The 25,017-nt window shown below is 44.2% G+C and overlaps 1 protein-coding gene across 1 annotated transcript; it reads right to left on the bottom strand.

The window, feature by feature from the left end:
- On the bottom strand, positions 1-24,439 carry EIF1AX (eukaryotic translation initiation factor 1A X-linked). The gene is made up of 7 exons (XM_062182906.1): positions 24,210-24,439; positions 20,041-20,124; positions 15,357-15,460; positions 14,195-14,245; positions 11,269-11,350; positions 6,215-6,306; positions 1-3,663 (listed from the first exon to the last, which is right to left on the bottom strand). Exons 1-7 carry the CDS (start codon positions 24,223-24,225, stop codon positions 3,658-3,660), a joined length of 435 nt encoding a protein of 144 aa, XP_062038890.1. The 5' UTR covers positions 24,226-24,439; the 3' UTR covers positions 1-3,657.
- Positions 24,440-25,017: the final 578 nt, after the last annotated feature.

The raw sequence follows: 25,017 nt of genomic DNA, 5'->3' as shown, positions 1-25,017 counted from the left end.
TTGAAAGTCATTTCATATTTTATTTTCTACTTGCACTAGTTTCCATGTGATTTCTTTACATCATTTCCAAATGATGGGAAAGGAAACTTGCAAATCAGTCAGCACTAATGAGCTGTCATTAATCTATATAGTAAAAGGACATAAAGGGATTCATTAAAGACTTGAAATGAAAATGTTACCAGAGCTATTAATATTAATAACTATAAACTTTAATGTACTATAGAGCAGCTGAAATTCTGTAAAATATCTTCAAGCAACTCAGGAACTTCCATCTGTTAGTCTCATGTTTAATTAAATGAGGCTGGTAGCAATTAAAGATCATGTTGACATGAATGTACTATATTCCACATGTTCCTTCTTTCACAGGAATCAAAGATTGCAAGTAAACAAATGGCAAAGAGAGAATACAGAAGACATGCATCTTCTATCACACACAATCGTGGATATCAAGTGAAGAGGCAGACACTGCTGTAGGTGTTACACATCCAAAAAAATCTATAAATCATGAATCTTCCCCAATAATTCTGAGAGGCAGTAGTGTTCTTATCTCCATCTTACAGGGCTTGGGGTACAGGCTATCTGAGCCCAGGACCCACGTTCTTCTTTCCAGCACACTGCCTCAGAAATACCTGGCAGCTGGGAAGACAAGTCCAATACACTCTCCAAATTGTGGTACTCATCTGATACCTGAGAGCCTAGTATCTTTTCACACTTGTAGTAAGACTTGATTCAGATTTTGTTCTTTTTTGACTAGGAAGAAAAAAAAGCAAGGATAAAAGGATGGTGGTTGAAAGTAAACCAAAAACAAAGTAGTGAGCAAAAGTTCATGTGCATCCCAAAAGTCTAAGTGAAACTTACCCTTACTAAGCAGGATAACAATAAACATCATACCAACACAAATCCTTTTAATAATTATGACAGTCAGGTAACACAAAGAACCTCACTTTCATTTCTGATACTTGTAACTGTCCAGCCAGTCAATACTGGATGTTAAATCTGTACACAGTAGAAATCTAGCTAGGTATTTTATTCAAAACATGCTTTTATCTATTTGACTACTCAGAATTATTCTGAAGTCAATACTGACAGCAGCTTATACTTATATTAAAGATGTCAACATCATAACTTAATGTTTATGTAAGACAGATGAGATTAAGCTAAAGTACAAGTCACAAAGAGTTTTATAAGCAACCATTTAGTCATGATTCCAGAGATGTGGTGAGTAAACCAACGGCCATTCCTCACTAAAAGAGAAGCAATTCCACCATGCAGAGTTTACAGACTCTTGAGGATACTTTTTAACGATAAGAAGCCTCTTCAGAAGATGGATGTGCAAGAAAGATTCAACAAACAAATCAAACAATCAAATCTTGGCAAGTCTTTTTACACACAAATGCTTGGTTTGGTTATTTAGTCACTTTAGTAAAACAACATATTTATATTGTAACTGGAAGTGGGATAAATGCACAAAAAATCCAACCTTCTCAAATTCATGAGTAGTAACTGTTATACCCTCTTAAGAGTAAAACCATCATTCTTAAGATTTCTCAAATATTTTATTCTCTTTCTTAGCATTATAGTATATTATAGGAGCCAAAGAATATAGCTAAAAATATTAAAAAGAAATTCTTGAGGACCACTTCCATTCCTTACTTGAAGTACAATCCAATCAATAGAACTATAAAATTTCCACATCAAATATATGTTAGTAAAATAATTCCCCCAAGTAGCGCTGCATGAGCTACAACTTTACCTCAACTATTTTAATCATGATCTGAGATTTTTCCAGGATGCAACAGCACTAGACTGGGTGGTTACTACCTAGACAAGAAAAAATATATCACCAGCAAATACATGAACTGGGGTCATAGTCATAATTTTAAAAACTCTCCAGATAAACCATATTTATTACAGGACTGAAGTAGAGAAGCTAATGTCCGACTTATACTATCCTGAATAGGAACTGTATCACATATGCAGAGATCAAATACTCTTGATAAAATAACTTGGAAGGATCTACAGATACCATAAAATTTGCAAAATACTTTTATGTACAGGAGCCTAAATATCTTGGCTTTAGGTTACAGGTGAAGACAATTGCTAAATAAATATTTCAAGGCTGGTTTTCCATGAATATTAAAAACCAGCCGTTGGCCTCAGATCCATTCCACCTAGTTAAGTGTTCAGACATTCCAAAGAAAAGCAAACAGGTGTTACAAACTATACATTCTATTCAAATTGCCATTCTTTAACTTAATGCTTTACAGTACCTCAGATTTTGAATCTAGAGTCTGCACATTTAAGAAATCAGAGCAAGAGTATGATTCGAGAAGATTTGCTTATTTTTTTGAAGGCATGTGAAGGTATTTTGAAGCCATGTGTGTGTTTACTGCCTTGTGCATTATATTTCATTACTATAAAGTTCTTTGGAAATCAAGAAAAATTCCACAATCTATACAATGTAGGTCTTTTTTTCAAATTGCACATGATTTCAGTGTGGCTGAAGTCTAATTAGCCCAACCTTAACTTCATTTTTTGAGTTGATATCTAAAAACTGAATAAGGAAGCGTAAACCAAAATTCCCAATACGAGGGAAAAACAAAAATCTATCCAAGTAAAATGTATCCTTAACACAAAGTAAGGGCATAATGTAGTCTGCAGCATAATATTTTATTGTATTTCTCTTCCATTCAGAAACTGGAGACCATCTTTTTATTATTTCCTTCTCTTTCCCTAGCTTAGGGATAGGTTGAAAAAGGCTTAATTTGTACACGTTGTCACAAAATTAAAATCTCATTTATATATACTTTAACTGTTTATAAAGCACTCAAAATTGTAGCTTACATGTATATGACTTCTGAAAAATAACACTTTTAACATAATTTTTTTGTTCTGTAAAAATATTTTACATACATGCACATAATCAATTTTTTGGTTGGGAAATTTCCTATCCATAGTAAGTTAAAAAAAAAAGTCAACAATTATATCAATATTTCCAATGATAACTGTGTGCCACCTAGTGTTCAATTTCTGTAACTACCAACCTTACAAATTCAAAATTGTTATTAAAACCCAGTTTCTTAAAAACTACATTTTAGAAATGCTTTTTATAGATATATTTATGGCAAAATAAGATCATGAAAAGAATGTGTATGATACCAAAATTAGTATAAAAATAGCCATATACTACTTAAATATGAAAACCAGACATCATTTTTTACTTCAAATGCAGATTTCTGTCTTCCTTACATTTTAGGAAACACCTACGTAACTAGAGTATACAGGAACACACTGTACAGACTAGTCAAAACTAGGGCTTATTCAGAATCCATAATGAGTACAAGACAAATGGCTTATTCAAAACATCTATTTACTTACTGGAAGTGGTCAAAGCAGGATAGGCAGTAATTTTTTTTTTTTTTTTTTAAATAGATGTGGTCTTCTACCCATAAGCTCCATTACATCAAAAGAACAAGGTAGCCTTAACATCTCACTTAAGATCATTCAACATTATCAGTTTTCAAAGAAATAAATCAGTCTGCCTGAACAAACTGCAATCATGCTAATGAAATTTCAATCTTCTTTAAGGGTCATGGCCAAAATCCAAACTGCAGGACAATCTTCGGAAAAATTGGAATGTAAAATGCTGAGTTCCACTTAGATCTGAAAGAGAAAAGATCATCATAGTAAAGGAAGAAAAATTCTCACATTCCAAGGGTCTACTACATATGAGGAAGACTTTCACCGCCTTCGGCTATCTGGGAAACAAATCCAGTCAGATGAAGAAATTTCATGCGCCCGGTTTTTCTAAGTCCCAGCCTGCTATCAATAAATCTGTATCATCTCCTTGGTAATGTTATTTCTGATCCACCTCCCTGCTAATGGCCTGAGAAAAGCAGCAGTAGATTGCCTAAGTGCTTGGGCTCCTGCCATCCACGTGGGAGACTCAATGAAGCTCTTGGCTTCGGCGTGGCTCTGCCCTGGCCACTGCCAGCCATCCGCAGAGTGAACCAACAGATGGAAGATTGACCTCTCACTCTCTATGTAACTCTAACTTTTGAATAAATAAATAAATCTTTAAAAAAAGGAAAAGAGGGGCCAGCACTGTGGCGTAGTGGGTAAAGCTGCTGCCTGCAGTGCCGGCATACCATATGGATATGAGTCCCGGGTGCTACACCTCCAATTCAGCTCTCTGCTATGGCCTGGTAAAGCAGTGGAAGATGGCTCAAGTCTTTGGACCGCTGCACCCATGTGAGAGACCCGGAAGAAGCTTCTGCCTTAGGACTGGCACAGCTCTGGCCTTTGTGGCCATCTGAGAGGAAACCAGGGGATGGAAGACCTCTTTCTCTGCCTGTCTCTGTCAGTCTGCCTTTCAAATAAATAAATAGATCTTAAAAAAAGAACAGGACAAACGTGATCTAATTCTTCCTGGGTCAATCTGGTAACAGCGATGACTAGGACGCCTATAAACCATCTGGAGAAATAGCTTAGGTCCTCAGGTCATAAGAGAACTCCCCAGATGGCCATAATGGCCTAGGCTGGTCCAGGCCGAAACTAGGAGCCTGAAACCCAGGTTTTCAATGTGGGTGGCAGGGGCTTAAGTATTTGAGTCACGTTCTGCTTTTCCAAGAACGTTAGCAGGGAACTGGATTGGAAATGCAGCAGCTGGGACTGGAACCAGGGCTCCAACATGGGATGCCAGCACAAACTGCAGCCAGCCTTGTACTGTTTAAAACTTTAAAATGCATATGCACACTGGGGTGTATTTATGATTATTCTAAATGATTTAGAGATGCATCAAAATACAAAACAGGATGGGGAGTGGGGATCGCTGTGGTACAGTCAGTTAAGATGCTACTGGGGATGCCTGCATACCATATCTGAGTGCCAGGTTCAAGTCCTGGCTACTCTGTACTTTCAATCCAGCTTCCTGATGAAGCACTTGAGAGGCAGTGGATAATGGTCCAAGTGTACACATTCCTGCCATCCACATGGGAAACTCAGGTGGAATTCCTGGCCCCAGGCTTTAGTCTGGCCCAGCCCTGGCTGTTCTGGGCACTGCTTCCAAATAAATAAATCAGCCTCCCCACACCTGCCACGTTCCTGAGTTCCACATCTGCAGACTCAACCGACTGGGAATTATACAGTATACCAACTATTTACAATGTGTTATGCGTTATAAGCAATTCACAGATGCAATTTTATTTATGACACTTGGACATTCATGGATTCTGGTATCAACAGAGGATTCTAGAATCATTCTCCCCTGCAGACTACACAGCAAAATGTTAATTGTAGAATTTTGGTAGCTATCACATGTGACTACATCCTAGTCCCTCAAGACCAGGTGTGCATTTTTTGAAATCTGGTAATTTTATTGCACAATGTTGGTCAGGAACAACTTCTTTAGGTACTGTAAAGTTTCAACTTTGAGGCAAATGAAACATTAGTGGAATATATAAGGAGGTGGCTTGTGAACAACATTTTACGTAGAGGGTTGAAACCAAGGACCCAATACAGGTCTAAGAGTAACTTATGATATCATTGTAATAATCAAATTTATACCACCAGATGACCAAGTTAGAATTTCATTCAAATATAAACTTCTGTGAAGCAGAAGTGCAGTGAGACATTCACTCCTACGGGCACTATTGCTTTACTGTTACGAAAAATACTTTCCTCAAAGTAAACACACTGACCAGAAATCAAGAGGCTGCCAACAGTGCATACTCATCAGATATACTAACTGGCAACAGGCCACCATTTTAACAAGGATTTCAGTGTATGTTCTAATTCAATGCTTCGTATCAAGTTGAAGCAAGATTTTTCTTTCAATATACTAACAATACAGTTGTGAAGGAATGCCCCTTTGATAAGATCTTGTATTTCTCAAGTGCCTACTAAATTTCTTAACAGCTATCTCTTCAGATATTTTTAATTAAACAAGTTATGAATAAAGGGCTTGACATTCATACTGCCAAAGCAATAACTGAGATTTTTCATGAGAAACACTGAATAGGATTTTAAGAATTCTAAAAGTAACAGACTGATCAGGTGGCCTCTAAATACTTTGGAATATTTCAATTCTTTGATAAGACTCAAAATATACCAGGAAGTCTTTAATTCTTAGAATTAAAGGAATTTAGGGAAAGAGGAGGTTTCTCTCTGGATTTCCACGAACAGAAAGCAGAAAACGTGAGGTATATCTACTTACATCATCAATGTCTTCATCATCATCTCCAATGTCATCAAACTGGATTTCATCATCATCTCCAGGGCCAAATGTATCAGTTTCATTGATTTTCGCTAAAGATACAAACACATGCACTCATATAATTAAGATGTTTTTAAAATGAGCATTTGCCCACTTTAAGAAGTAGGTCTGATACTCAATGTCACATCCTAAAAGGATACTCTCATCAGCCAAACTTGTAACAGCTCAAAGTTTCGTTATAAGGCCGGCGCCGTGGTTCAACAGGCTAATCCTCCACCTTCTGGCACCAGCACACCGGGTTCTAGTCCCGGTCGGGGCACCGATCCTGTCCCGGTTGCCCCTCTTCCAGGCCAGCTCTCTGCTGTGGCCAGGGAGTGCAGTGGAGGATGGCCCAACTGCTTGGGCCCTGCACCCCATGGGAGACCAGGAGAAGCACCTGGCTCCTAGCTTCGGATCAGCGCGGTGCGCCGGCCGCGGCGGCCATTGGAGGGTGAACCAACGGCAAAGGAAGACCTCTCTCTCTGTCTCTCTCTCACTGTCCACTCTGCCTGTCAAAAATTTAAAAAAAAAAAAAAAAAGATTCGTTATAAGGAAAGCCTTCCTGGGGCACAGCAGGTAAAGCTGCTGCTGCAATGCTGGCATCCCGTATGGGTACCAGATCGTTTCCTGGCTGCTCCACTTCCAATCCATTTCCCTGCTAAAGGCCTGGGAAAAATGGCGGAAGATTGTCCAAGTGTTTGAGTCCTTGCCACCCACATGGGAGACCTGGATGAAGTTCCTGGTTCCTGGCTTCAGCCTCGCCCAGAGCTCGACATAGTGCCCATCTGGGGAGTAAACCAGTATATGGAAAATCTCTGCCACTCTTTCAAATAAATCTTAAAAAAAAAAAAAAAAAAAGTAAAGGAAGAAAGCCTTCCAACATCTATTCATCAACCCTACATAACAACACATAGCAATACACTATACAACAAAATTTCCTGTAAGGTCACTGCTATGTCAAATGGACAGTACTTGTGCTATAATATTCTTTTGTTCACAAACACATTTTTGGTAGCTTCCAATTACACTAATTCTGAAGCTTTTACAACTTCCAGGTGGGCTTCAAAAAGTTTGAGCACATGCTAACATTTTCTCAAGAGAATAGCTAATTCATTAATCAGACTCATCAATCACAAAGATTTAAACAAGACATCTATATCCATAAGCAATGAAAATGAGTAAGGACATGCTAGTCCTACTGCCAATATACTAACTAGCATTTTCTAGAACAGATATGCCAAGAAAATAATTTCATAGTTAGGTAAAACTGTGCTTTTCAGTATATACAATAAGGGGCAGGCTTGATGGCACAGTGAGTTAAGCTACTACCTGGGATACCTGTATTGCCTCCCTATCAGCATGCTGGTTTGAGCCCTGGCTACTCTGCTTCCCATCTAGCATCCTGCTAATGCAATTGGGAAGGTAACAGATTACTGGCAAGTACTTGAGTCCTTGTCATCCATACAGAGACATGAATGGAGTTCTGTGTTTCTGGCTTTGCCTGGCCCACCCTTGGCTGCTGCGGGAAACTGGGGAGTGAATAAGTGGATAGAAGATTTCTTTCTCTGGCTCTCCCCCTCTCTCATGGTCATTCGAACCTTTTTTTTTTTTTTAAAGAATACAGAGTGGAGTCGAAAATAATTGCCAAGTGAAAAATGCAGGCTCACAATATAGTATAGCCGGCGCCGTGGCTCAACAGGCTAATCCTCCGCCTTGCGGCGCTGGCACACCGGGTTCTAGTCCCGGTCGGGGCGCTGGATTCTGTCCCGGTTGCCCCTCTTCCAGGCCAGCTCTCTGCTGTGGCCCGGGAAGGCAGTGGAGGATGGGCCAAGTGCTTGGGCCCTGCACCCCATGGGAGACCAGGAGAAGCACCTGGCTCTTGGCTTCGGATCAGCGCGGTGCGCCGGCCGCAGCGCACCAGCCGCGGCGGCCATTGGAGGGTGAACCAACGGCAAAAGGAAGACCTTTCTCTCTGTCTCTCTCTCTCTCACTGTCCACTGTGCAAAGAAACAATATGGTATAAAGTACATTTCCCCTTTAAAGAGGTTATCAGAAGCATTTTTGTTTTATGTTTTCTGTATTAAAAATCTATTACTAGGGCCGGCATTGTGGTGAAGCAGGTAAAGCAGCCATCTGTAATGGCAGCATTCTATATGGGAGCAGATTTGTGTCCTGGCTGCTCTACATCTGATCTAGCTCCTTGCTGATAGTCTGGGAATGCAAAAGAGGATGGCCCAAATGCTTGGGCCCCTGTCACCCCATGTGGAGACCCGGAAGAAGCTCCTGGCTTCAGATCGGTGCAGTTCCAGCCATTGCGGCCATTTGGGAAGTGAACCAATGTCTCTCTCACTGTCTGTAACTCCAGCTCTCAAATAAATAAAATCTTAAAAAAAAAAAAAAAAGTTTTATCCAAAGTAGCCATGCTTGTGTACTACAATGACAGAATGGGGTAGTTGTAACACACACCACATGGCCTGTGAAGCCTGGTCCTCCACCCTAAGTTTGCAAATTCCTATCTTACATCACAAAGACTTTTCTCTATCTGCTAATATTGGGACACAGACATTACAATTCTAGGGGCCAGCACTATGGTGTAGCAGGTAAAGCCTCTACCTGCAGCACTGTACTTCACTTGTTTTCCCCACTTGGCTACAACGGCTGGAGCTGCGCCAATCTGAAGCTAGGAGCTTCCCACGCAAGTAAAGCGGCCCAAAGGCTTGGGCCATCTTCTATTGCTTTCCCAGGCCATAGCAGAGGGCTGGATTCGGAAGTGGAGCAGGCGGGACTCAAACAGGCGCCCATGGCCGGCGCCGTGGCTCAACAGGCTGATCGTCCTTTTGCGACGCCGGCACACTGGGTTCTAGTCCCGGTCACGGCACCAGATTCTGTCCTGGTTGTCCCTCTTCCAGGCCAGTTCTCTGCTGTGGCCCGGGAGTGCAGTGGAGGATGGCCCAAGTGCTTGGGCCCTGCACCCCATGGGAGACCAGGAGAAGCACCTGGCTCCTGGCTTCGGATCAGCGCGGTGCACCAGCCACAGTGTGCCAGCCGCAACAGCCATTGGAGGGTGAACCAACGGCAAAGGAAGACCTTTCTCTCTGTCTCTCTCTCTCTGTCTCTCTCTCACTGTCCACTCTGCCTGTCCAAAAAAAAGGCACCCATATGACATGCCAGCACTGCAGGTGGCAGTTTTACCCACTACACCACAGCACCAGCCCCTGTACTCCACTTCTGATCCAGGTCCCTGCTAATGTGCCTGGGAAAGCAGCAGATGATGGTCCAAATACTTGGGCCCCTGACATCAATGTGGGAGACCCAGATGGAGTTCTGGACTCCCAGCTTCCAGCCAGGGCTGTTGGCAGCCATTTCAGGAGTGAATCTACAGATGGAAGAGTTCTTTCTCTGTCACTCTGCCTTTTAAATAAATCCTTTTTTAAATTAAAAAAATATTACATTACTATTTGGAGGTAGAAAACAGAAAAAACCCTATGAGGGGAGTACTGTGGCACAGCAGGTGAAGCCGCCGCCTGCAGTGCTGGCATCTCATATGGGTGCCGGTTCTAGTTCCAGCTGCTCCACTTCCGATCCAGCTCTCTGCAGTGGCCTGGGAAAGCAGTAGAAGATGGCTCAAGTCCTTGGGCCCCTGAAGCCATGTGGGAGACCCAGAAGAGGCTCCTGGCTTCAGATTGGCTCAGCTCCGGCCTTTGCGGCCATCTGGGGAGTGAACCAGTGGATGGAAGACCTCTCTCTCTCTGCCTCTCCTTCTCTCTGTGTCTAACTCTGGCTTTCAAATAAATAAATAAATCTTTAAAACAAACAAACAAATAAACAAAAAAACCCCTATGGGGTACGGGTGTTTAGCCCACAGTTTACCTACTGGCTGACACTCCTGAATCCCTGGGTCTAAGTGCTGGCTATGCTCCCCATTCTAGCTTCTTCCTAACGCACACTCTAGGAGACAGAAGGTGACAGCTGAAATATCTGTGTTCCTGCCACCCATATAGGAGACCTTGAGTTCTGGGCTCCTGGTTTCAAATGGATCTAGCCCTGGCTGATGCAGGCATTCAGAGAGTGAACCAGAGGAAGGAATGTATTTCAGTCTGTCTCTCCCTTTGCCTTTCATATAAAATGAAAATAAATAAGTAAAATTTAAAAAAAGAAAACCCTATGGGATACTGATACAAGGATATGATGGTTTGAAAACTATAAAAATCGACAATATGTAACCGCTTTCCTTCATTTTTAACACAGATGAACACTGACAATCTCGAGGAATTTTTTTTTTTTGACAGGCAGAGTGGACAGTGAGAGAAACAGACAGAGAGAAAGGTCTTCCTTTGCTGTTGGTTCACCCTCCAATGGCCACCGCGGCTGGCGAGCTGCGGCCGGCGCACTGTGCTGATCCGAAGGCAGGAAACAGGTGCTTCTCCTGGTCTCCCATGGGGTGCAGAGCCCAAGCACTTGGGCCATCCTCCACTGCACTCCCTGGCCACAGCAGAGAGCTGGCCTGGAAGAGGGGCAACCAGGACAGAATCCGGCGCCCCAACTGAGACTAGAACTCGGTGTGCCGGCGCCGCAAGGCGGAGGATTAGCCTAGTGAGCCGCGGCGCTGGCCTCTTGAGGAATTTTAAAATAAGTACCACAAAAAGTTATTTCTTTGGAACCACACCAAAGTCCAAGACTTATAAAGTATAACTCCTCACCAGAAGTACATTTATTATGAACAGAATTCTAACAGCGAGGTACTTTAAGAAAAAAGCTTAGTTTGCTGATCCTTGCCATAAAGGGCTTTCAGACCAGAAAACTGGAGAACTATTGTGGTAGCCTAACACTATACTATAAATGATATAGTAGGTTCTAAGACACTATTCAATTGTACCTATTGGTACAGGAAGATGGTGTAATAGGCAGTCTTGAAACTGATCATGTTTAGTACAAAAATGAACATGCAAAATCCACAACCTTCTACCAATATTGTTTCACCTAACCACGACATGTTAGTATAACTCAGACATTACCATGCTCTGGAAGCTCGCCATACGCCTTCAGACTTCTAGCTTCATCTGCGTTGTATTTTAAAATTACGTCAGCTTTGTTATCCTTAAAGAGAGACAAGTAACAAGTAAAATTGATCATGATAAAATGTCATATAAAATTATTTTCAGATTGACAAAGCTTTTTCCATATTTTAAAGTTTCTTCATAACCTCTGAAAAATATCCTTGGATTTAACCAAGAAAGAAGCTTACTATACATGATTGAAAGATGGAACAATAAGCTGAGGAAAGATATTTACAGATCTAACTTTAATAAGAACTATGCACACTCAATTGTTTTGATTATTAACTATCATCCTTTGATTATAAGTCTTTTGAAACATCAAAGTTTCCTGGGACTATAATTTGCAGGGTGATCAAGCACTGCAATAAAAAAACCTGAGACTACTATAATGCTCTAAGGAAATATACTTTTCCATGTATCTGTGCTTCTTAGGGTATGTCAATCAGAATTTCCTGTGGAGCTTTTATATCTCCTGTAGACACATTAGTAGATGTGAAGTAAAGTCCAAGAATCTGTGCTTTAAAAACTTCTTTGGGCTTCTTGACACAAATATTCCACTCAAAAATAATGCCTTAGAATACCTACACTTCCTTCACTTGAAAAGAATCTAAGTTGGCTGGTGCCGCGGCTCACTTGGCCAATCCTCCGCCTGCAGTGCCGGCACACCAGGTTCTAGTCCCGCTTGGGGCACTGGATTCTGTCCTGGTTGCTCCTCTTCCAGGCCAGCTCTCTGCTGTGGCCCAAGAAGGCAGTGGAGGATGGCCCAAGTGCCTGGGCCCTGCACCCGCATGGGAGACCAGGAGGAAGCACCTGGCTTCTGGCTTCTTTGGGGGGTGAGCCAACAGAAGGAAGACCTTTCTCTCTCTACCTCACTGTCTAACTCTGCCTGTCAAAAAAAAAAAAAAAAAAAAGAAAAGAAAAAAGAAAAAAAGAAAGAAAGAAAAAAAAGAATCGAATCTAAGTTACCAGAAAAAAATTATTACTTTAAATTCAAAGGCAGTGGGGCCAGCGCTGTGGCATGGTAGGCTAAGCCGCCACCTGCGGCTCTGGCATCCCATATGGGTGCTGGTTTGAGTCCCGGCTGCTCCACTTCTGATCCAGCTCTCTGCTGTAAGCCTGGGAAAGCAGAAGATGGCCCAAGTGCTTGGGCCCCTGCACCCGTGTGGGAGACCTGGAAGAAGCTCCCAGTTCCTGGCTCCGGATCAGCTCAGCTCTGGCCTTTGTGGCCATGTGGGGGCTGAACTAGTGGACGGGAAGACCTCTTTCTGTCTTTAATTCTACCTCACAAAATGAAATCTGGAAAAAAAAAAAATTCAAAGGCAGTGGAATTCAGATCAGTACTTAAACTTGTAAAGTCTATAGAATTCCATGAAAATCTTGTTAAATGCATGTTCTAAATAAGGAGGCCTGGGGTGGGGTTCAAGAATCTGCATTTCTGGGGCTGGAGCTGTGGAGTAGCAGGTAAAGCCACCACCTGCAGTGCCGGCATCCCATATGGGCACCGGTTCGAATCCCGGCTACTCCACTTCCAATCCAGCTCTGCTGCGGCCTGGGAAAGCAGTAGAAGATAACCCAAGTCCTTGGGCCCCTAAACCCATGTGGAAGACCTGGAGGAAGCTCCTGGCTTCGGATCGGTGCAGCTCCAGCCACTGAGGCCAAGTGGGGAGTAAACCAGTGGATGGAAGACCTCTCTCTCTCCCTGTGTAACTCTGTCTTTCAAAGAAATAAATACATCTTTAAAAAAAAAAAAAAAAAAAGAATCTGCATTTCTAACAAGCTCCAGGAACAGAGTGATGTTACCTATCACCAGACTACCCTTTAAATGGCAAAGACACAGAAGAACAATCACGGGAGATTACAAATCAAAAGACATAGTCCTGGCTGTACTGTACAGTTGGAATGTTACTCCTTTCACAACACTGTCAAACAACTGTTGTTACATTGTTGCAATCAAAAGAAGAAAATGGACATTAAAATGCTATGAAGTTGAAGCAGGCATTCTCACTGATTATTTTGAAGGTCAGAAAATTCTTTGTTGCAGGATGTGATACTATGCATTTTAAGATATTCAGCATCATCCTTGGTCTCCACCTACTACATATGCTGGCAATACTTCACCCCTCCGTCAGTTCTGATAATCAGAAATGTCTCTAGACACTGCCAATGTCCTCCGGAGGGCAAAATCACCCATAGTTGAGAATCAGTGAATTAAAGTGAAGCTTTTCATTCTTTATTCTGGAATATATATTTAAAAATCAGCGTGGTGCGCCGGCTGCAGTGCACCAGCCACAGCGGCCATTGGAGGGTGAACCAACGGCAAAGGAAGGCCTTTCTCTCTGTCTCTCACTGTCCACTCTGCTTGTCAAAAACAAAACAAAACAAAACAAAACAAAATCAAAGTAGAATCAAGACTCTAAAAAGAGATAATTACATGGGGATGAATTTTAGCAGGTGGAAATCAAATTGAGTTCAGACTCTCAATGAGTCAGGGTAGAAACAACGAAGGGCAACAACCCTTTTTTCCCTAAGTGCTCATCTAAACTTGTAGCACATACTTACGCCAGTATGTACATGATATAATTACTTGTGCCCTTGTCTTATTTTCTCCAATACCAAGCTGTAAGACTAGGTAGAATGAGAGCTTGACTCATTCATCTGTATTGCCTCAAGTAATGGTTCCCAAATTTTGATTTAAAGATGCATTAAAAACTGCAAAAACCACTCATTCCAAAAAGGACCATTTAGTTTCATGTAAATTTCATATGCTGACATACTGGCATGTGGGAATCATAATCCCTAGAATATCTCACACAAAGCCTAAAACCAAACTAGCTCTTAAGAAATGGCTCTAGGAAACAATGAAAAATTTAAATATAATATTTACCTGATAGTCTCGAAGACCAACCAATATAATGTCTGAGGTATTTATCCAAACCTATAAAAGAAAAGTCACTGTATGTTATACTTATAAACAAACATTGGAGCTGGTGTTGTGGCAAAGCAGGTTAAACCACCACCTGCAATGCCAGCATCCCATCTGGGCAACAGTTCAAGTCTTGTCTGCTCCATTTCCAACCCAGTTCTATGTTAATCTATTTAGGAAAGTAGAGGAAAATGTCCCAAGTCTTTGGGACCCTGAACCAGGAGACGTGGATGAAGCTCCTGGCTTCTACCTAGTCCAGCCCCAACCTTTGCGGCCATTTAGGGAGAGAATCAGTGAATGGAAAATTTCTGTGTAACTGACTTTCAAATAAATAAATAAATAAATAAAAACAAAGAATCAAGAAATTCCAGAACAACAATGACTGGTCTATAAATTAAATTATTTGTGAAGTGGTTATTATCTATTTCATGAAAACAAAACATTATGTGTTTTTATCTTCCTTTTCTTTATACTCCCAAGCCCTATAGCTTCCAAAATCTCTTTGAATTGGAAACATACCAAATTAATGTGTGTGTGTTGGGACTTTCAAACAACCTGATAAATAAATAAATAAATAAAAAACACCTACTGTGATGGTGAATTAATCATTACTTTACAAGGCAACCCATTCATGATCACATTCAGGAAATTTAACATTAATTCAACATTTACTTAACATAATTCATATTCATATTTTCTTAATATCCTTTCCTGCTATCTCCCCAGTCTCCACACCAGAACTGAAACAATGGTCACATACTATAAACCATCAAATTTTAAGTCTCCTTGAGGCTGGAATAGCTCCCCAGATGTTTTTTATGACATTTTATTAAAAGCTGGGCTATTTGTTTTATAGAATGTCCCATTATTTTGGATTTATTGTTTCTTCATGATTCAGATTCAGGTTAAACTTTTTAGGCAGGGATACAACACAGATAATGCAAATGATTTTCTAAACAACAGAATTAACATTAAAGACCTTGCTGTTTAACATTATAGGTAAGTCAAACATAGGTAAATCCTCCAGGAACTTACAAAAATGAGGCCCTTGTCCCATAAAACCTATAAAGCATTTCCACCATAACCAACTTTATACTAGAATAAAGCAGATCTCCACACATACCTTTTTTCTCAATTTCCCTCTGATGTGACACAACCTCTTTACACCATCAAAACACATTGCTTCTAATCGTCCATTTCCCAACATTTTGATTACTTGAGCATACTCTGGACAGAGGGCAGGAATAAAAGAGCATGGGATACTATTCACTTTTGATAAAAGCAACTAAATAACCCAAACAAAACTGACAAGAACACATAGGTATATTGAATGGGAATAAATCTATATAGTAGTAAAAGCATAAATACAACGGAGTTATAAACACCAAGTTAGTTAATGTCAGAATTATAACCAAGACTCCAGTGGTATTTCACATGTTTGAATTTATCACTTATTTTTAATGAGTAGACTGGTAGTTGTCTTCATGACTATATGCTCTACCCAAGTCAAGGCGGCTAGTCCAAAAAAATGTACACTATACCTCATCAGTCTGTCACATTCAAATCCTTGGCCAGGTAGAGACTGCTTGAATACCCACATCCCCTAGGTTCGATCCTGGCTGTTTCCAATTCCAACTTCCTGCTAAGGGAGGCAGCAGGTGATGGCTGAAGTACCTGGGTCCCTGCTACCCAGGCAGGAGATCCACAGAGTTCTGCACTTTTGGCTTCAGCCTGGCCCAACTCTGGCTGTTTTGGGCATTTGAGAGTCAACCAGTGGACAGAAAATCTCTCTGCCTCTGTCTCCCTGCCTTTCAAGTCAAAAGAAAATTAACAAATATTTGGGCCGGTGCCGTGGCTCACTTGGCCAATCCTCCGCCTGCAGTGCCGGCACACCGGGTTCTAGTCTTGCTTGGGGCGCCGGATTCTGTCCCGGCTGCCCCTCTTCCAGGCCAGTTCTCTGCTGTGGCCTGGGAAGGCAGTGGAGGATGGCCCAAATGCTTGGGCCCTGCACCTGCATGGGAGACCAGGAGGAAGCACCTGGCTCCTGGCTTCAGATTGGCGCAGTGCACTGGCCATAGCGGCCATTTGGGGGGTGAACCAATGGAAGGAGGACCTTTCTCTCTCTTAACTCTGCCTGTCAAAAAAAGAAAAAAAGGCCGGCGCCGTGGCTCAACAGGCTAATCCTCCGCCTTGCGGCGCCGGCACACCGGGTTCTAGTCCCGGTTGGGGCACCGATCCTGTCCCGGTTGCCCCTCTTCCAGGCCAGCTCTCTGCTGTGGCCAGGGAGTGCAGTGGAGGATGGCCCAAGTGTTTGGGCTCTGCACCCCATGGGAGACCAGGATAAGCACCTGGCTCCTGCCATCGGAACAGCGCGGTGCGCCGGCCGCAGCGCGCTACCGCGGCGGCCATTGGAGGGTGAACCAACGGCAAAAGGAAGACCTTTCTCTCTGTCTCTCACTGTCCACTCTGCCTGTCAAAAAAAAAAAAAAAAAAAATTAAGAACCCTGCCCAACTGTGACTAGCCTTTTTCTCAGAACCTTTAGAAGAAATCTTACAAAATTTCATTTGGCAAATGAAAGGAGTGCAAACTTATATATATATATATATATATATTTTTTTTTTTTTGACAGGCAGAGTGGATAGTGAGAGAGAGACAGAGAGAAAGGTCTTCCTTTTTGCCGTTGGTTCACCCTCCAATGGCCGCCACGGCCGGCGCATCTCGCTGATCCGAAGCCAGGAACCAAGTGCTTCTCCTGGTCTCCCATGCGGGTGCAGGGCCCAAGCACTTGGGCCATCCTCCACTGCACTCCCGGGCCATAGCAGAGAGCTGGCCTGGAAGAGGGGCAACCGGAATAGAATCCGGCGCCCCAACCGGGACTAGAACCTGGTGTGCCGGCACTGCAAGGCAGAGGATTAGCCTGTTAAGCCATGGCACCGGCCCTGGAGTGCAAACTTTTAACAACCAAAATCTTTCTAAAAGGGTACCCAGGAATCCAAGGGGTTGACATTTGGAAGTAAATGACTCAGAATACACTGAGCCTAGTACCCTCTCGAGTGCTTTAAGATGGTTGGTGAGGGGGGCCAGTGCTGTGGCATGGCAGGTAAAGCTACCGCCTACAGTGCTGGCATCCCATATGGGCATTGGTTCAAGTCCCAGCTGCTCCACTTCTGATCTGGCTCTCTGCTATGGCCTGAGAAAGCAGAAGATGGCCCACGTCCTTGGGCCCCTGCACCCACATGGGGAGACCCAGAAGAAGCTCCTGGCTCCAGATTGGCCCAGCTCCGGCCATTGCGGCCAACTGTGGAGTGAACCATCGGATGAAGACCTCTCTCTCTGCCTCTGTTAATTCTGCCTTTCAAATAAATAAATAAATCTTTAAAAAAAAAGTTTGGTGAACTCAGAGGGGAAACTCTTCCAAAGTGGGGAAAAATATCAACAAATATTATCTGTCCCACTAAAGACAAATGCTAATAGAGGCAAGAATGACTAAGGCTAATCAAAGGTCTTTTACCTGAAAATTTGTTTCATTCATTTGTTTATCTGTACAGCATGAATAAATTCACCAAAAATTCTGTAAAGGGAGTGAGCATGTTTCCTGACGGCTGACACCTATGTCCCCATAGCTGGATTTGACTCCGGCCTCCAGTTTCTGTCTCCACGAGGCTTCCTGCAAATGCAGACGCTGGGAGGCACTGGTGATGGCTCCTCAAGTATTTGGGTTCCCAGCTCCCATCTCCAACCCCAGCAGTTAGTCATTTGGATATGAACCAGTGGACAGGAGTTCTCTCTACCTCCACTCTAATCCCCCCCTCAAAAAAATGAAAAATACAAAATCAGTAACAAGATAATACAGTTCTTTGTTAAAGTGCTGAAAATTATTGGGACAGCAGGAGAAACTGGGATATGGGCTATACCATAGATGTAACTTTAAATTGCCTAAGTATGGTACACAATACATTGAAGTCATGTGCTCTGAGGAGACATATGATGAAAGAAGTAGCAGGTCTTCAACTAAACAGAATCACATATTGGCACTGGAGAAGGGAGAGGTTTTTAACAACCTCCAAGTCATCCTTCAAAAACCCATGGTCTACTGAACACACTGTGTAGCACCACTTACCAACAAAAAATTCCATCATTATTCCAAATAATAGAATTATGAAGTACAGCTTTGCAGGCTTAATTCCCTCTGTACTATACAATTAATTCTTAGTTACAATTAAGTGTCTATAGAAAACAAGGAAACTTGGCTGGCGCCGCAGCTCAATAGGCTAATCCTCCATCTACGGCGCCGGCACACCGGGGTTCTAGTCCCGGTCAGGGCACCGGATTCTATCCCGGTTGCCCCTCTTCCAGTCCAGCTCTCTGCTGTAGCCCGGGAGTGCAGTGGAGGATGGCCCAAATGCTTGGGCCCTGCACCCGCATAGGAGACCAGGAGAAGCACCTGGCTCCTGGCTTCGGATCAGCGCCGTGCGCTGGCCGCAGCAGTCATTGTGGGGTGAACCAATGGAAAAGGAAGACCTTTCTGTCTGTCAACTCTGCCTGTCCAAAAAAAAAAAAAAAAAAGAAAGAAAGAAAGAAAGAAAAGAAAACAAGGAAACTTGCATGTTTCCAGAAATACCACCAATCCTCAGTACAGACAGAAAAGACCAGGAAATGGCCAAGAAATAGAGAAGAGCAAAAGGGACATGAGATTTATTACTAGGATTATGAATAGGATCCCTTCTATAATAAATTTACAGATTAAGGGGCTGGCGCTGTGGCACAATGGGGTAAAGCCCTGGCCTGCAGTGCCAGTATACCATACTGACACCGATTCAAGTCCCAGCTGCTCCACTTCTGATCCAGCTCCCTGCTAATGCACCTGGGAAAGCAGAATATGGGCCAAGTGCTTGGGTCCTTGCACCCACATGGAAGGCCCAGAAGCAGCTCCTGGTTTCGGATCGGCTCAGCTCAGGCCATTGTGGCCATTTGGGGAGTGAACCAGCAGATGGAAGACTTCTCTAACTCTTCCAAATAAATAAAATAAATAAATTTACCAATTGAAATTCCATACTTTCACCCGTCAATGGCCACTGTGGCCGGCACACTGCACTGATCCGATGGCAGGAGCCAGGTGCTTCTCCTGGTCTCCCATGGGGTGCAGGGCCCAAGCACTTGAGCCATCCTCCACTGCCCTCCCAGGCCACAGCAGAGAGCTGGCCTGGAAGAGGGGCAACCGGGACAGAATCCAGCGCCCCAGGTGGAGGATTAGCCTAGTGAGCCGTGGCGCCGGCCTCTAAAAAAAGTCTTAACAGGGCTGATAGAGTGGTGTAGCAGGTTAAGGTAACACTTGCAATATTGCCATCCCATATGAGCGATAATGTTCAAGTCCCAGCTGCTCCATTTCCAACCTAGTTCCCTGCAAATGCACCTGGGATAGCAGCAGCAGATGGCCCACACATTGAGCCCCCATCATGATGTGGAGACCTGGGTGAAATTCCTGGCTCCTGGCTTTGTTCCTGCCCAGCCCCAGCTGCTGCAGTTACTTCAGGAGTAAATGAGCAGAAGGAAACACTCTAACTCTATCTTTCAAATACAGAAATCTTTACAAAATTCCAGAAGATGGCTCAGGTTCTTGGGTCCCTGCCACCCACGAAGGAGACCTGGACAGAGTTTCCTGTTCCTGGCTTTGGCCTGGCCAAGTCCTGGCTGTTGAGGCCATTTTGGGGGTGAACTAGCAGATGGAAGATTTTGGTCTTTCTCTGCAACTTTGCCTCTCAAATAAATTAATCTTAGAAGAGTCTTAACTTGTGAAAAAGCTTACCTTGTCCGTCCTCTTTGAATACCAGCTCTCTTTTTTCAGATTCATTCTCGTTCTTACCTCTGCGCCTGTTTTTACCTCCTTTACCTAATGGTTTAAAAAAATTAAAGAGGAAGACATTAATTGTCTGCAAAACAGTATGAAAAGAAAGTAAATTAAGGATTACAAAAACAAAAGTTCAACTAATTTGGTTTTTACCTAATTTGGTTATTTAATCATATTAAGCTTACATTCACCAACCATATTAAACATTAATGTATTATCATCCTTCTACCCTCCTTGGAATTTCCTTTTGGGATGTTTCTGACATAAAATACATCAGCAGATATTACATAAAGTTATATAGAAAAACATTCCACTTTAGCACCCATCCTTTCCAAAAAAATTAAAAAAGTACAACTCCATACATACTCTTCTAAGTTGAAGTCTTACTATGCCTTTTTAAGATTTTATTTATTTGAAAGGTTGAGTTACAGAGAGGGGAGGAGATGGAGAAAGAAACATTTCATCCACTGGTTCATCCCCCAAATGGCCACAAGGGCTAGGGCTGGGTCAGGCAGAAGCCACAATCCAAGGGCTTCACTCAGGTCTCCCACATGGGTGCAGGGGCCCAAATACTTGAGCCATCTTCTGCTGCTTTCCCAGGTGTACTGGCAAGGAGCTGGATGGGAAGTGGAGCAGCTGGGACTCAAAATGGTGCCCATATTGGATGCTGGCACTGCAGGCTACAGCTTAACCTGCTGCCCCATTCCACCTCCACCTCCACCCCTTAGGTGTCTTCTGAAGCCAGGTCCTATACGAAGAACCTGATGCTTCCAAAATAAAGTAAGGAAGTGTCTAGACAAAGAATTCTGATTTTCAAAACTTTCAGTAGCAGGGTACTATAAATATTGAAATCCCTACTGAAAACAATTTATGCATGAGTGTTTAGCACTTGGAACACTCATATCCCATATCACAGGGGCTCCATTTGAGTCCCAGTTCCATTCAGAGTCTAGCTTCCTGCTAATGTGCACACAGGGTGTTAGCAGGTGATGGTTCAAGTGTAGGGTCCCTCTGATCCACGTGGGAGACCAGACTGAGTCCCAGGTTGCTGGTTTTGGCCCAAGAACCAAACCAAGCATTCTGGGCATTTGGGAAGTGAACCAGGAGAAGGAAGATCTGTCTGCTTGTTTCCCTGCCTTTTAAATAAAAACAAGAATTTTTAAAACAAATTTAGTCCTTAATATCTGTTTCTGTTACATGACCCCACTGACAACACCCTTAAATACTATGCAATTACAACCTGTGTTTACTCAGTCAGCAAATCAGGGAATATCACTTATTCCTGCTTTACCAACTGAGTTCACTGAAGCCCAGAAGTTAAGTAACTCATCTAAGACTACTCAATGAGCAGGGATGGCCAGATTCACTCTTAATCCCTTTCTGCTTTTAGCTCCCACCATGAGGGTATTTTGTTCCCATTCCAGAACCAAAGCCACATTGGTAGCCGTTTCCAAAAAGTGGGAGAAAGCCCCTAAGTGGGAGTGATACCAAGGGACTCATGTCAAGAGCTTGGAAACAGAAGAAATTCACAACTACAAAGATGGAGAATATGGAGCTGGAAGTGGGTGTCTGGCCCAGGGGTTGATATGCATGTCCTACACGGGCGTCCATGGGTTAGGTTCTGGGCTCTGGCTCGTAATTCCAGCTTCCTGCTGATGGAGATCCTGGGAGGCAGCAGTGATGGCTTACGTGGTTGGGTTTCTGCCACCACTGAGTTCCTGGCCCCCAGGCTTTGTGGGTATTTGGAGAGTGAACTAGCAGATGGGAGCTCTGTCTCTTTAAACCAGTTAGTTTTAAAAAACCAATCCAGATACTACTCAAAAAAAATAATAAAAAGTTGGGCAGGAATTTGGTGTAGCAGTGGGGTGGCCTGCATCCCATCAGGGAGTGCCTAGATGGAGTCCCAGCTATGCACTTCCAATCCACCTTCCTGCTAATGTGCAGCCTGGGAGGCAGCAGATGGGAGCCCCAGTACTCGGGTTCTTGTTTCAGTCAGGCGTAGCCTTTGCTGTTGCAGGCATTAGGGAAGAGACCCAGCAGAAGGAAGATCTCTCTCCCTCTTCCTTTCAAATGAAAAATAAAAATTAACTGGTTACTACAAAGACAGACAACACCTTCAATCAAGTGCACCTACTCTCCCCTGGGGAAGTCTCACATTGCTCTATGCTACTGACCAAGAAAATTAAGAGTCCACTATCTAAGGCATTCTTGGAGAGAGAAATGTATTTCAAGCCATTATTTTTATCAGATCTTCAGACTAGAGTAGATGCTCCAAATAGGGGCAGGATTATTCATAACTGCTGTTTATTGATTATATATCCGAATTTAACAATTCTTCAAATGAACCACCTATGAGCAGCCCAAAGGATTGGTGATTTTAAAATTATATGTAGTGGGGGCCGGCGTTGTGGCATAGCTGGCTAAGCAGCCATCTGCAATGCTGGCATCCCACTTGGGCACCAGTTCTAGTCCTGGTTGCTGCTCTTCTGACCCAGCTCTCTGCTATGGCCTGGGAAAGCAGAAGATGGCCCGAATCTTTGGGCCCCTGCACCCGTGTGGGAGACCCGGAGGAAGCTCCTGGCTCCTGGCTTCAGATCAACCCAGCTCTGGCGATTACAGCCATCTGGGAGTGAATCAGTGGATGGAAGACCTCTCTCTCTCTATCTGTAACTCTACCTCTCTAATAAATAAATAACATCTTAAAAAAAAAAAAAAAAGTCCTGTTCCCTTGGAACCAAAGGGGAACCTATTAATTACCTAAGGGTGGAGTCAAAAGAGGGGTGACTCGGTGCAACAAATATTTATTGAGCATCTCCCACGTGTCAAGTCCTAGCAACTCAATGTGATTAAGACAAATACTATTCCTGCTCTTTAGAACTTATACTGGAAAACTCATCACCAGAAAGAAGGCGAGGATAACATACCTATTGATGTTAGAAGAAATCAGGATTGCATGGATTAAAAGAAAATTATAAGGCTTTAAAAATACTCTGTTTATCACCTCATCTTTCCTAGAGATATTAGAAGTCCGAGCCACAAAAAAACCTGCAAGTCAGATTTGTGAAGGCGGCAAGGTGGCAACGTCCTGTGGGAACCACACGTGCACAGACCTTCAAGTACCCTCAGGGACAGTGGGTAGCGACAGCTGCGAAGAGAAAATGTCAAGTAGGACACAGAACCAAGGAGGCCTGGGGCAGGGGAAGAAGGTCCGTCAAAGATGGCATCCTGTGGCTGTGCAATATGCCCTTCTCCCATGGGAAGCACAATGGTTTTCCCACTTCGATGACCACACTTGTCTTCAAGAAACTGTACGTAGCATAAAATGACAGAAACACTACATCTACCAAAAGCATTTTTTTTAGGAGCGCTCTGCTTGTGAAGAGTGGCCCCTCCACTTTGGAAAGCACAAACGTCCTGCAGTCTGACCATTCGTGAACGTTTCGCTTCAGAGTGGAGGGAACTTGAAGGTCTTTGTTCCCACGATATACACGTGACCAAAAGCAAACGTGGAAAACTTGGCTTAAATATGGAGCAAGTCTTCTGGGGGGAAAAATCAAGTTAAACACTGGGAAGGAATGAAGGAGCGTAAATCTCCAAAGACGAAGCTTTTCAAAAACGCATCGAGGTTTCCCCACTGCTGACAAGGGGCAGGGAGCAGCCTCAACAATACGGAACAAGTGCCTACAGCGAAGCCGATGGAGGAACATCGGATGGTCGCCAGAGCAAGTAACCCCCTTTTAAAGTTCCGAACTGCTCCCGGGGCTGGACTCTCAAGCCCCGGAAGGACACCAGGGCGGATCGGGAAAGCTCAGGCCGCCTCGGGGACATCCTGCCCCTGGTCCCCATCACACCGCGGTCAGGCTGGCGCGAATCAGAAGCAAAACCCCACGTTCTCCCTCAGGAGGCCCTACAAAAATGGCGTCGGCTCCACCCCACTGTGAGCAAACTGGGAAATACGAGTAACTTTCCTGCTCCTCTCCCGAGCGGAGAGCCGCGTGCGGGGGACCCAGCCTCGGGCACGGAAGGCGAGCGGGAAGGTCACTGCGGCTTGGGCCACCCGGAGGCCGAGGGCAGGCCGGGGAGGCTCGGCCGAGCGCAGCCGCGGTCCGGGGTCCGGACGGCATTACCTTTATTCTTTGGCATGGCGGTGACGGTGGCCTCGCGGCGTTTCTAATTTCTTTCCGGATGGCTGTAGAGCGGCGGCGGCGGCGGCGGCGGCGGCGGGGTCTTCTCCGGGGGGCGCGATGGCCAACGAGGGGGAGCGCGCGGAAGGAAGCAAGCGCTGGGGAGCGTGTCGCGTGCGCGGGAGTCTCGCGGCCCAGTTCTTCCCAGATCCACCGGCGCCCACGCTCGGCAGCAGCAAATGGCGTCGCCGCTGCTTGCGTAGCTCTTCCCCGCCTCCCGCCGCCGGCGGAGCCCGCTGCTTGCGTAGCTTTTCCCCGCCTCCCGCCGCCGGCGGAGCCCGCCCCCCTGGCTCTATGGCGCAGGCGTGGCCGACTGACCTTTATTGTTAAGGCCGAGTAGACGCGTTCTGGGAGGGTTCGCAGCGGGCGGGAGAGAACGTGGGGGGGCGGGGCCGGGAGCCCAAAGGAGGAGCCGTCGCGGAGGAAGTGGGCGGGAGCTGCGTCATAGTAAAGGGCGATGGGAGCGGGCGCCCTCTGCTGGCTACCGCCGGCCTCCTGCCGCTTTGTAACAAAACCGCGACTCCGGGTCTGACAAGTTGCTGATTCATTAACCTCAAAGTTAGTTGAGTTTTAACGTGGCTCCCAACCTGGGAATTTGACAGCAAGGGCAAGGCCTTTCCTGTCACCCATTGCCAGAACGTTATGCGTGACGTTTGTTACTGCTTTTGAAGTTTCTGTCTTCCCTGCCTCACTGCACAGCATACGAGGCAGAGACCACATCTATTGCTTATCACTGCTAGCACTTTGCAGA

Source organism: Lepus europaeus, chromosome X (assembly GCF_033115175.1).
Source record: "Lepus europaeus isolate LE1 chromosome X, mLepTim1.pri, whole genome shotgun sequence".
Classification (NCBI taxonomy): Eukaryota; Metazoa; Chordata; class Mammalia; order Lagomorpha; family Leporidae; genus Lepus; species Lepus europaeus.
The sequence above is the reverse complement of the archived record's forward strand: the minus strand, read 5'-3'. Positions and strand labels throughout refer to the sequence as shown.

What these genes read in the sequence shown, in the direction of transcription:
- EIF1AX (XM_062182906.1), bottom strand. An exon ending in TTGGTCTTCGAGACTATCAG is followed by an intron (nt 11,351 to 14,194) that starts GTAAATATTATA and finishes TCTCTCTTTAAG; the next exon opens with GATAACAAAGCTGACGTAAT. An exon ending in TGGCGAGCTTCCAGAGCATG is followed by an intron (nt 6,307 to 11,268) that starts GTAATGTCTGAG and finishes TTGTATCTTTAG; the next exon opens with CGAAAATCAATGAAACTGAT.